The 13,340-nt window shown below is 40.0% G+C and overlaps 1 protein-coding gene across 1 annotated transcript in view; it reads right to left on the bottom strand.

The window, feature by feature from the left end:
• The window catches only part of LOC140503288 (uncharacterized), a 256,515-nt gene that overhangs the window by 149,879 nt on the left and 93,296 nt on the right, over window positions 1–13,340 (bottom strand). Inside the window, 3 exon segments of the mRNA XM_072607135.1 lie at window positions 3,632–4,065; window positions 4,067–4,604; window positions 4,663–4,885. Of these exon segments, the coding sequence (XP_072463236.1) occupies window positions 3,632–4,065; window positions 4,067–4,604; window positions 4,663–4,885 (1,195 nt within the window).

Here is a 13,340-nt window from a genome sequence, read left to right as displayed (position 1 = left end):
TAGCAAATGAAGAAGTTTTGAATACTGTGGAGAAGTTCACTTATCTTGGCCATATAGTTTCTAGGGATGTACACACTGATGACGAGGTTGACACATCTTGCCAAAACTAACTCAGTGTTGGGAGGTTCCAAAGAAAAGTATGGGAGACTGATTACCAAAAACTGAAGGTCTACAGAGCCATTATGCTGACCTCATTGTTCTATGTCTGGGAAACCTGGACAGTATACCAGGCAATATGCCAAGAAACTGATTGACTTCCATTTGAATTGTATTAGGAAGATTTCGAAGATTGGCAGGATAAGATATAGACACTGAAATCCTCTTTCAAACTTAACTGCTAAGCATCTAAACTCTACTGTGAGAGCACAATTCTGATGGGATGTCCACTTTGGTAGAATGCCAAGTTACCTAAAAAACTATTTTCAGGAGAACTCACACAAGGCAAGGGAGCACATGGTGGTCAAAGATAATACAAGGCCACTCTCAAGGTCTTTCTGAAGAACTTTGGAATTGTGTGACATGGGAAACTCTGGCACAGGACTACCCAACATAGCATGCATTCGTCAAAGAAGGTGCTGTGCTCTATGAGCAAATCAGAATTGAATATGCAGATTTAGAGAATATACCCCAAATATCCACGTGAACTAGTTGAGCTCTACCTATGGTAGAGCATTATGAGCTCATATTGGTGTGACTGCCAAAGTGAGACACACTGTAACTTGACCAACATAGTGATGTCATTTTGGACTCTCTTCAAGAGTCAAAAATGGAGAAACCAACCAACCAACACTGGCCTTTCATTGGTGATACTGACGAAAATAATCCCCACCTCTGCAGTTTCTCTTCTTATTCTCTTTAATGATTTACTTTGCCTTTATCCAAAGAGTCACAAAATTCAATGAGCAAATCTAACAAATATTTATTAGGCATCCTATGCAAGGCACTGATAGATACTGGAGACAAAAAAAAATGAGTCTTTGCCTTCAAGGAGCTTATATTCCACTGGAATAAAATCCTATTTTTTCACTTTTTGAAAAGTGTAAAAAAAAAGTGGCCTTCAAGAAAGACTGGGGATGTCTATACTCACACTAATGCAAGGGACTGAGAAATGTATTATTACCCCCAAATCCCAGAAAGGTGGCTTAACTTTTTTGAATGCATTTTGAAAGAAAGTAAATTCTGGGAGAATAAATGATACTATGATAAATTGAAATGCAAGGGGAGACATTATCCTTCGATTTTATGGGTCATAAGAATAGACTACATGGTTCATCTGTTTGAAGGAGAATTAATTAAAAAGCATTTATTAAGTACTTTTGTGTAAAGTGCTGTGCTATATGCTAGGGATACAAATAGGAAAGTGGGAGAGGTTTTAGCAGCAAGTCAAATGGAAACATTCCATGTATGGCACAACACCAAAAAAGATGGTAATGCATCTTCTTTAACGACATCCCCACTGATAAAACCATATTCACTCTTGATGTTAAACATTTTACAGTTCTAAAACATGGGGAGAACTTGCTTTTCTGAGGCTTCAGTAGCTGTAGTCAGTTGCAAAAGCAGATGCCAGGTAGCATATCCACAAAGATTGCTATCCTGGATAAGAGCTACAGGGGCTGGGCTTCTGGGCAGTGGTCTGAATGGCACTGCTATTCCCAGGGCTCCTGGGGTCAGTATCTTGAGTAATCTCCACCAAAGTCTTAGTGAAGGTGGTAATCAAAGTGGTGGTGATGGTTTGACTCACCTGGGACGTGCTATCACCCATCTCTCCATCAGGGTGCTTTGCTGCTTTAGCTGAGTTGGTTTTCCTGCCCTGTAGGCAGCAGCTGGTGATCACTGCCCCTTTTCCACAGTTGCTGCTATACTGGACAATGACTGTAGGAGCTTGTCTAGAAGCAGGGCCACGTTCTGTAGCATGCTGCTATTCCTAGGGCTCTTGAGCTTACTCATCTGATGGTGGTAACTGGTCAGTAGTTGGTGCTACTGTTGAAAAATATATCAGGCCCCAAAGAAGTTGCTCCCCTTTATTGTGGGCTAAGAAGTTTAAGGAACTGAGTCTCTATGCTGTCAATTTTTCTCCTTCCCTCTTATTCTCATTTTGGGATTAATTTCACGATGAAAAGGACAATTAGAAACAACTTTTAGTAATTCACTCTACATTCTTTTTTATATTTACAGCTACAACCCTGCAAGTCATTTTCTCACTTTGTATCTCTAATACATCTGTGTATTCATCCAGTTTCCATTGAATTGTTGTATCAGTTTGTTCAGTCATTCTTCAATTTGGTGTCCGTCCTAAAATTGATTCCAGATGTTTTTTTAAATGCTACATAAGACTTCTAAAAACTATGTATATAGTTTTTGTTTTCCTGATGACATATTTTAGTAACAAAATTATTACAGTCAGATTATGAACACTTTTACAATCCTTGCCTATTGTCAGATTACAAATTTTATCAATATCAGAAATCATTTTTGCCAGTCCTGCCAATATCTGAATTATTTTAAACTAATTTTTGTCAATTGTTTCTGATTATGGAGACAAATAGTTAAGAGATTTTTTTAGCATAGCTGACTCTAGAGAAAGTTAAGTTCTTATAGATTTCACTATCTGGAACATATTTGCAAACTTCCTACATTGAGGTCTTCCTTTCCTTCCACTGGGAGCCTCAATTTAGAGGTCTTATCTTCTAGTCTTAAAGGTAATTTTTATCCTTAACTTTGAGGAAATGGATTACTAGATTCAAATCCATGTCTTTCAGCACCTATACATGTTAGACTCTTGATTAGTTCTGGTGTATAATCAGATGATTTTTGGACTCTTCAGTAAGTCAATCCTGTTTAATTTTTGTTATTTTAAGAACTTTAAGCTTCAGGAGTTTGAAAATTATATGCATCTCTGACTTTATGTGTTATGATTTTCATAAAGGTTATTCTGTGTTTTCTTTCTGTTGAAGGACTTAAACCTCTGTACAAGTCAATTTCTCTAGTCCCAGTATGACTTTCCACATCCTACTCTAAAACTAAGAGAACCATATTTGATGCCTTGCATTGTATCTTCTCTCACACTGAAAGCACATTTTATGGAGAGGGCCCCAGAAGCGGATTATGCACTTTAAGCAGAATATGTATGTAGGAGTGGTTTGCCTTTCCTTAGGGGAAACTGTATTTAATTTTTTTGAAGTTTCTTCATTTATGTTTTTCTCCATTATGATTTTCCTGATAAGAATAGATGCTGAAGGCCTCCCTACTGTCATTACAATTTTATTTCTTTGCTCAGTATTAAAAATCTATTAAACAGTGGGATAATTTTGCCTGAAAGTGCTCCTAGCATCACTACATTAGGTTTTCCTTACAATATGAATTCTCTTGATGTTCAGTAAGGTGTTGCTTTTTGCTAAAGACTGACATATTTCTTACATGTAGGAGGCATTTATCCAGTGTAGATTTGAGAACCATAGACTGCTGCTTTAAATGCACTTAAGGTTTATTTTTGTCTATGAATTCTCTGATGACGATAAAGGGATGAATTGTGTGAAGATTTTTCCACATTCATTACATTTATAAGATTTCTGTCCAGTATGATTCTTCTGGTGTTGAGTGGATAAATGGTCACTGAAGGATTTTCCACAGTCAATAAATTTGTAAGACTTTTGTCCTGTATGAATTCTCTGGTGTGTTGTAAGGGAAGAGCTGCTACTAAAAGCTTTGCCACATTCACTACATTCATAGAGTTTCCCACCTGTATGAATTCTCTGGTGTAGAAGTAGAAACGCATTCTGCCTGAAGGCCTTGCTACAATCATTACACTTAAAGGATTTCTCTCCAGTATGAATTCTCTGATGATGAGAAAGAGAAGAACAGTCACTAAAAGATTTTCCACAATTATTACATTTGTAAGGTTTTTCTCCAGTATGAATTCTTTGGTGTCAAGTAAAAGACGAACTGTCACTGAAAGATTTTCTACTATTACTGCATTTATAAGGCTTCTCCCCTGTATGAATCCTCTGATGCTTCGCAAGAGAAGACCCATCACTAAAGGTTTTGCCACATGTACTGCACTCAGGGTTTCTCACCAGTATGCATCCTTTGATGTAGAACTAAAAATGCATTCTGCCTGAAGGCTTTACCACATTCATTAAATTTAAAGGGCTTCTCTCCAGTATGAATTCTCAGGTGGTGAGAAAGGGATGAACTATTTGTGAAGGCTGCACCACAAGTATTACATTTATAGGGTTTCTCTCCAGTATGAATTCTCTGATGTTGAATAAGGGATGAACTGTCACTGAAGGATTTTCCACAATCACTACATTTATAAGGCTTTTCTCCAGTATGAATTCTCTGATGCTTAGTAAAAGAAGAGCTGTCACCAAAGGCTTTGCCACATTCACTGCATTCATAGGGTTTTTCACCAGTATGCAACCTTTGATGCAAAACCAGAAATGCATTCTGCCTGCAGGCTTTGCCACATTCGTTACATTTAAAGGGTTTCTCTCCTGTATCAATTTTCTGATGTTGAGAAAGAAATGAACTCCATGTGAAAGCTGCACCACATTCATCACATTTGTAGGGTTTTTCTCCAGTATGGATTCTCTGATGTTGAGCAAGAGATGAACTGTCACTGAAAGGTTTTCCACCGTCATTACATTTATATGGTTTCTCTAAGGGAAGAGCCATCACTGAAAGGTTTACCACATTCATTGCATGCATAAGGTTTCTCTCCAGTATGAACTCTCTGATGTAGAGTAAGAGATGAACTTTTACTAAAAACTTTCCCACATTCATTGCACTTATAGCGTTTCTCTCCAGTATAAATTTCCTGTTGTTGATTTATGAATGTATTTTGTCTGAATGCTTCCCCAAATTCATTATATTTGTATAATTTCTCTCCAGTATTTATGACATGAAGCTGAAGGATAGTGACAATCTTTCTGGCAAACATTACACTTACAAAATTTCTTTCTTGAGTAGATTCCATTATTTTTACTGGCTTCTGGATACTGTTTAAAGGTATTTCCAGGTGCATCCCACTTATGGGGGCACTTTTGTAGAGAAATGTTTCTCTATCAATACTTGACTTAAGATGGAAACTTCTCTCAAATATATTACATTCATGGATTCTTATTTCATTAGGCTTATTCTTTTGAGTGACTGTTACTTGCTCCAAATTTCTTTCTTGACTCTGCTGTTGTCCCAAATTTGAATTCCATAAGCCACATCCTGCAAACCTTTCCTAGGATGATTCTTTTGAGGAAGTACCTTGTTTTGCAACTGAGTTCTTGGTCTCAGGCCTAGTTTCCCAATCTGGGGGGAAAAATTAAAATACAAACGTTCCCTGTTCTCTTTGGTAGGAGAAGGGAAACTGCCCTGTAAGTACATTTATCATGATTAATATATTTCTGGGAATCGTGAGATTATCAATAGGGTAAAAGCCCAAGTTTGGTTTTTTGAGATATCTTCTCACTCAAAAATAACATTAATTCCTATTATAGTAATATAATGATTGTCCAAGTTGCTTCCCTCACAAAAACCTACTGAGATAGGTAGATTAAGTATCATCCAAATTCATGGGCATACTGTTCGATAAATGAAAGACATCAAAGAGGTTAGCATAGGTGAAAGAAGGAATGCATTTTAAAACTAAAAAGTTTGCAGAACTATACATATATATATATATATACATATATGGAATGGCAAACTATATCAGGACTTTAAATCCAGGCAAGAGATTAGAAGACATCAGACCTAGGGAACTCCAAGGTGGTATCTCAAGTTTGAAAAAGCAGCAAATAAAATGGGATGGCCTGGCCTCCAAGTCAGGAAGACAAGAGGCTCAAGTCTCACCCTCAATACACATTGGCTGAGGGACCCTGGGCAGGGCATTTGAGCTCTCAAGGTCCTAGGCAACTTTCTAATACAATAAACTACAAAGCAGTTGCCCTCTCTGAATTTATATATGGTTTCCTCACCAGGAGTTACCTATGCTTACAATATCACGTCTAGATGCTCATATATCTAGATGTCCTCTAAAAAGCAAATAAGATGATTGATAACTGCAAGTACGTACACTTTTTTTTAATTAGAAGTCTAGCACCTTTCAGTAGAAGTAAGTGAAGTTAGCTAGTGCTTATCTTGGGGCTTATTGTCAATTAATGGGACCCACTGCCTTCATATGCAGAGAAAGCAGGGATATTGTTGTACAAATCAAGTCACTCCCAATTCCATGACCAGTGAAATGAAAGGCTATTTGTTACATCAGTTTGCCATAGAGAAAAGCAAGAATTCCTGATAAAATTGACAAATGACTGATGATCTTTCCTAATTAAGTACAGAGGGCAAGGGAATTCTGCAGTGACCTACAAAGTATACTATGATTCTGCTTCTGCCAGTTCCAAGCAACAGCTATGTGTAAATCAAAGGCAAGTTGATATTCCTTCTATAAGAGAAGGCACAAGACTGGGGGAATATCTCTCCACACTCCAGCTAATCAGAAAGAATGAGGTACTTCTCTAAAAACATAACAATTCCAAGGTAAAAAGTAAAAAAGAATCTGAAGAGGAAAAAAGAAACAGACCACCAACAGGCTGAACTATAGAGTTAAGAGATGGGAGGAAGGAAGAAAAGAAACTGACAGCAGTATGGCCTGCAGTTTCTCTCCATTCCTATCTCTGCAATGAACCTCAGATAATTCAGCATATTGATGAGTCCTTTACCAGCTTGGCCTCTGACCTTTCTCAATGAGAACCTCCCTATTGACATTAGCTTTCAACTACTTTACTGGAAGGGTTACACAGACCTTCATAGACTACTTGGTAGAAATGGAGCAGTTTCCAATAAATCTATGAAATTCCCTTTCTTGACCAATCTCTGGGCCCTTCCTTCTCTTCTTGGCCTATTCTTTGCCTCCATCAGTACCTCCAGTGCCTGGATCTTTCCCTTAGCCCCAAAGTCCATCATTCTTGTTCCGGTTTAATTTCCCTCCTGGAAGTCTTGACCCTATGGTCAGCTGTTTCAACAATTCTTTTTCTCTTTGAATCCCTTAACTTCACCCCACACCAGCTTCAAAAGCTTCAAAAGCCCTACCAGTTGCCTTTGCCATTTCTGCTCTAAAGCCACAGAACCCTTAAGATCTTGAAAATACCAGGCTGAATGATTCAACTACAAATGCCCTTCACTGTCCTTAAAGGATTCCATTAGATGATGTCTTATTGACTTCCCTCATATTAACTGTTCCAAAACTTTCTTCTCTAATCTTAAACCTCCAACTATACTCTGACACTCTCTCATTGTGAGAAATAATTCACCTGGAGGCCTCCTCTATTTCAATCAGCATTAATCAATTCGACATGATTCTACAGGGGAAGTAATTATAAAATTCTATTTATCGGGCTCCAGAACTGTGAGCTGCAGATTGTAAGATCACTTACTTAATCTTAGAAAGCTAACTAGACCACTTCACTGGTCATACTCATGGATGAAGTGAATAGAGAGGAGCTTTGTATCTTTCCTCTTCTGGTATGAAGGACTTCATATTTAAACCAACTCTTGTTTGAAAAATATGAAGACCATTTTTTAAAAATAAGATTAGGAAAGTAACAAAGTCTACGTAGACATAATATATTGTTTTCTTGATTAATCTTTGTTAAAATGTATTAAAATATTCACTGAAATATACATATGCAATACGTATATAGGTCAAATCTTTTTTCAACAATGCAAATGAATGTTCACCTTGATTCATTTTATTATTATTGAATATTGTTGAATATTGTTCAAAACGGGAAGGCTATTGCCTTAGGCTTAGAATTTTTTCTGTGTGCAGAGTATAAAATATCCCTATATGGAAAAAACAAAAGCAAACTAACCCCTAATTGAGTATAAAATTACTGGTCACAGCCATCCCTCTTGCTTCCTCTATGTTTGTATTTGTTTTCTCTTCCTCAGTTCCCCTGCTTTTGTTATTGTTCTGTTTTGCAGTCACCTCTGACTCTGCATGACCTTATTTGGGGATTTCTTGACAAAGATGTTTATTTTTATTTATCTCATCTGTGCCTCAAACTTTTATGCTGGGGTCATTTTTCCATGATACCAGTCTTACCTTCATCTTTAATATGTCCCTTACTACTGAATCCCCTATCTCTGTGTCTACAAAACTGTGAATTTCCCCCATTCAAAAAAGCCTTCCTCTGAAAATGCTACTATCTTGAGCTATTGCCTTCTCAATTTCCTCCCTAAATGGTACAGAAAGAGTATTTTGCCTTCATACCTTCATCACAAAATCACTAAAGTCCTGCAATCTGGTTTCTGACCCCCACCAAGGAGACTGAAGTAATCTCTCCAAAGTCCGTAGACATAGCCTCATTATCAAACTCAGAGGTTCAGTCTCGGTCTTCATGCTCCATGACCCCTGCAAAATCATGTGACAGTGCTGCCTAGTCCCTCCTTCCTAAAAATATCTCCTCCCTTTTTCCATAAAATTCCTTCTCTACCTACATCTCAGAAGCTGGATAAAAATCAAGAAGAGGTGTTGGGGGTGAGAACAGTATTAGGCCCAATGATCAGGCTCAAGAGATGGGGGTACACTCACTAAGCTCACCAAATCCAACTAGTGAATAAACCTCCTGACCATCAGTTTCTTGACCTTTAACTAACCATAGACCATGCTTTTGATTTTTGGATTCCAATGCTATTCCATTTATCATGTTGGACTTCTGGACCCTGGATATGACGGGTCTACTTATCATTTGATTTCTGATGCTCATGCTTTGAACTGATCCATGGTCTTCTCCTCCTCCTCACTCGTAGAACCTGGCCAGCTCAAGCACGGTAGCTGGATTGCTTCCCATGGGCCCTCAGTCACAGAATCAGCCAGCTTGACCTTCCCTATTTCCTCTAACAATGCTCCTTTTCCATATGCCATGTTGCAGTCAAAACAGCTCTGTCAATTCCTGCTTTTGTTCTGTCCTTTCTCCTCTGTGACTTTGTGGATGATCTCCTCTATACCTCCAATGGCCTTCTCTCACCTGTTGAAATCCTTGCCTTCCTCCAAGAACCAGATCAAGTACCACTTCCTTCATGAAGGCTATCTATTTTTAATCTACCAAGCCGAAAGGGATGCCAACTCAAATCTTTCAGGGCATTTGGACGGTCTTCCTTTGTATTATAGTTATTTCAACATGCATTCCAAGATATTAGATTCCATTCAGAATGGAATTAAGAGAAATTAGAAGGCAACAAAAGGGTAGCAGAGGCAAATGGCTTTTGTTATGCATCTGTTAAGATGGAACAGTTAATGCATATCTATAAGCACAAGGAAATAAATGTGGGAAGAGGAACAGACTGAAGATGCTAAAGCAGGCTGAAATCATCATGAAAATAATGTCTGAAGACAATGAAAAAGAATGAGATAGTGAACAAAGGTAGAAAGGTTTGTGTTAAAAAGAAACATGTGAACATACGTCTCTCTCAGATGAAAAGTCTGAGGTCCTTTCTCTATATCTGGATGTCTGAGTAAAACTCCCCTTGCCCTTGCCCAACATTTCAAAGAGTCAGGATCAGAACTGCTACCTGCAATGACTTCCATCTACCTGTGTTCTCTCTTGCTTACCTGGATAGGGGCTTCTTGGTACTTTTTCCTCTGCTATCCATAGTACCTCTCCTTGCTCCAACTGGGAGATCGCTTCTGGTTTGGACACTGGAAGCCCTGCTCAGAGGTTTTTTAAAAAGAAAATGGAGAGAGGTTGCCAAGAAATATCCATCTTACATTTTAATCCTAGCTATTTCTCACTGGGAGAAAGAAAGCATGCTGGGAAAGTTCAGAAAGTGACAAAGATCCTGAAGGAGGCTGTGTGTTCCAGGACCAGGAAGGCTCTTTGGCAGTCAGAATGGAAGTGCAGGCCCAGAGCTCATTTAAGGTTCACTAGAAAAACTAGCCCATTTGATTCCACATCTTGCTAAGAAGATGGGAATCTTTGATGTCTTCAGGTCTCTGCACTGGAGCTTTGGGGAGAATTCCTAATCCTGGGGAACCACAGAAAGATAAAGGATGGATGCCTTTGAAGCAGCACCCTAAAGCTGCCAATTGTCATTTACTACAAAAAAGAACTTTCTCCTCAGAAAAAGGAGCAGAACACTGGATTTAACAGCTTAAGTAGCTATAATTCCCACAGATCAAACCTAAACTCAAATTAGACACTTTAGCAGGGGTTTTTAACCAAGGGTCAGGAAATTCTTCTTGAAACTATTTCAATATAATTTCCTTTTAATCCTCCGTAATTTTTTTTGCATTTAAAAACATTCTAATAAAAAAAAAAAAAAGAACCCCTGCATGAGAGAGCAACTTTAAGGCAATGAACAAATGAGCTGTGAAGGGATTGTCCTCACCCAGAGAGACCAAGTTCCTATAGTTCTCCAGCATCACATCCCTGTAGAGGTTCCTCTGCCCAGGTGTCAACTGCTCCCATTCCTGCCTGGTGAAGTCCACAGCCACATCTTTGAATGTCAGATTTCTGAAACAGTAAACACATTCATGTGCCCCTGAAGAATAAGCCTCTCATGGACCTGGGAGGAGGAAGAAGTTGGCAGAGTTAAAAGACATAGGGTAAAAGTGTTCAAGATTCTGAGCATTCAGTTTAAATATCTGAATAACCATTGTATTAAAGACACCTTGTTCTACCCCAGAGGGTGGAGAAACGTCCGCCTCATGGCCACATCTGGGCTTTCTAGGTCTTTAGGTGTGGTATTTTGACTTGAGTCCAAGTTTTACAGAACAAAGAAGCTGCAACCTTCTGGATATCACAGACTCTTGCACATCTTCAGATAGTATAAATCTCAGATCATTCAGCACAGTACTGAATATGTACCAGGCACAACCAAGTCATTGAATAAGTGGGTGGAGAGCACAGTTATACAAAGAGATGACATGAGGAAAATAAGGAGCATTCCCTATGTAGTAGTAAATGAACCAAGACAGGCTCCTCTTCAGTTAGAGTTGTTTGGACTGAAGCATCAGAATGGGGTTGTATTGGAGAAAAAAACATCTCAAATGAGAGAAAGGAACGTAGCTATTAAGGAATGGGAAAGCATTTCAGGAAAGAAAAATAACTCCAACTCACTTGGTTCCTAATTGTGAGGAGGCAAGGAGCCAATTCTTTATCTCCTTTGATCCCATTTTGGAAAAGGACAGAATCCTGAGAAAGCAGAGCTGAGGAAAAAGAAAACATAATTCAGCTCAACAAGCATTTACAAAGAATTTAGTACGGGCCAGAAGTTTGCTAAGCACTGGGAAGTGAAAGGCAAGAGAAAGAAAAGGTCCCTGCTCTCAAAGAAATCATACTCTAGTGGAAGAAGTAATGTGGAAACCACCATGTATGAATGAGATGTGGTACAAGTAATGGTGTACTATTACTGCCTTTCCAAGACCCTGGATTCCGTCTCAGATTATCTCCATTCAACCCTGCATCGATCATACAAGACCCAGGTTTTGTTCCTAGTGTCGCCACTATCTATCTGTGGGACTTTGGGAAGGTCACCTGCTCCTTTCTAGTTTCCAGGGTCAGTGACTTACAGAAGGGATGACAAATCTTTGGCTGGGAAAGGCAGTCCCCCTGAGTTTACATGTGAATACAATATCTACATTCTTCTGTCTCTGCACAAGCAACCAATGAAAAAAATGTTTTTGTGGTTTCATATATTGCCCCTGTCATCCATGGAAGAATATAATAAAGGATATTGTACTGGATGCTATGATGATGTAGGCTGGTGTTAAGACCCCTACAAAGTGGTCTGTCACTACACTGGAGGAGACTTGACCTTCAACTTGTTTATTCTGCCATGAGTTCTTTGCTTTAGGTGCTTTTTGTACCTCTTTCCAATCCTTTCCACTTGCCCCCCATCCCTCTTCGATTGTTACCTCCCTTTTCAATCATTTGAGTCAAGGATCACAACTTCCTTGAAGTTTTCACACCAGGCAGAACCTGATCTCACTAAGCAAGCTGTTCAGGAATTGGTTTAGTATGCCAACCACCAAAGACAGAGCTCCTACATTCAGTTCAATGATTTACTGGGCTCAGCCACTGAGAGAGAGCACTCAAACCAGACCTAGCCAGAAGAGTCTCTTCCCAAGATAGTTAAGTGTAGTTGTGACGAGTGGATTTGGCAAGTCTGTCTCATTCTTACCCAGACAAGGCACATAGACATTCTATGGAGAGAGAGGATGGAAATTGGCAGTCCCAGTCTCTACAACAAGAAGCCAGAAGAGGACAAGACCAACCTCCATGGCCCCCTCCTTTCCCTTCTCATTTCTCCTCCCTCTTCACTGGCTTCACGTGCAGTTTAGAATGAGAACACAAAGCAAAAGTGTTCTTAAATCAGGATAAACAGAGTTCCAGAAGCCGACGACAGACAAAAATAAAGTGACACAACATGCAGATTGGGTCTCTCTCTTCCCAGGGCAGTCAGCCGTCAACAAGCATTTCATGTTCCAGGCAATGAGATGTGATGAAACGGAAGATTCAGGGGTTCAGCCTAGGAAGGAAGACACGAAAATGATGCAGAATCTATGTACAAACCTAGAACAAACAACGTTGATACTGACCTTCAGGTTGAAAACAAAACGTCAGATATTGGGTATGTTGCTGAAAAAAATCTTAATGCGTCCAATACCTTAAGGATAGAATAAATGAGATACATCTAACGAGAAAGCCATCCCTAGAACTGCAAACTGCCCTCCATGTTCCCGTGACTAAGCACGGGCTGTGCAGAGGGATGCCCTCCCTGCCCGGGATGCCCGCTCCTTTTTCTTTAGACCCTGGCTGGAGCTCCCCTTTCTGCACCCCCAGCGCCCACCGCCCTGCCAAGCCTCCCGGTGACCCCTGCACGAGCTCCCCAGACAGTAATTACCTAAGCAGCGCCCAGCACCTCCGGGGGCGTCTGACACTCTGGAACCGCGTGCCCCCGACCCGGGCCCTGAACAGGACTGAGCGGCTCCCCACGACGCTTTTCCCTGCAAACTCGGTCTGAGCCGCGTCCTCCCAGACAACTTCCCCGGGGAAACAGCGAGGCTTTCCTCACACCCCACCCCATCCCGGCCCGGCCCCTTCTGTGCCTCAGTACACCTGTGCCGAGCCCTGCGCGGACCTACCATTCCCCACTGCTTTCTTCCCGCTCCCTTTTCCTACTTTTCCGTTATTGGTTCTTTTGTGTTGTTTAAATCTACCAGTAGAAATTTTCCTAAAACATCGCTGAATACAAAGGTCCTCAATAACACTGAATAGGGATGGCTTAAAGGGGAGGGCGAATGGGAGAGCGCCTGGGGGCCAATCCAGTCTCCACCACTCAGG

This window comes from Notamacropus eugenii, chromosome 5, assembly GCF_028372415.1.
Source record: "Notamacropus eugenii isolate mMacEug1 chromosome 5, mMacEug1.pri_v2, whole genome shotgun sequence".
Taxonomy (NCBI): Eukaryota; Metazoa; Chordata; class Mammalia; order Diprotodontia; family Macropodidae; genus Notamacropus; species Notamacropus eugenii.
This window is presented reverse-complemented; position numbering and strand designations above follow the sequence as displayed.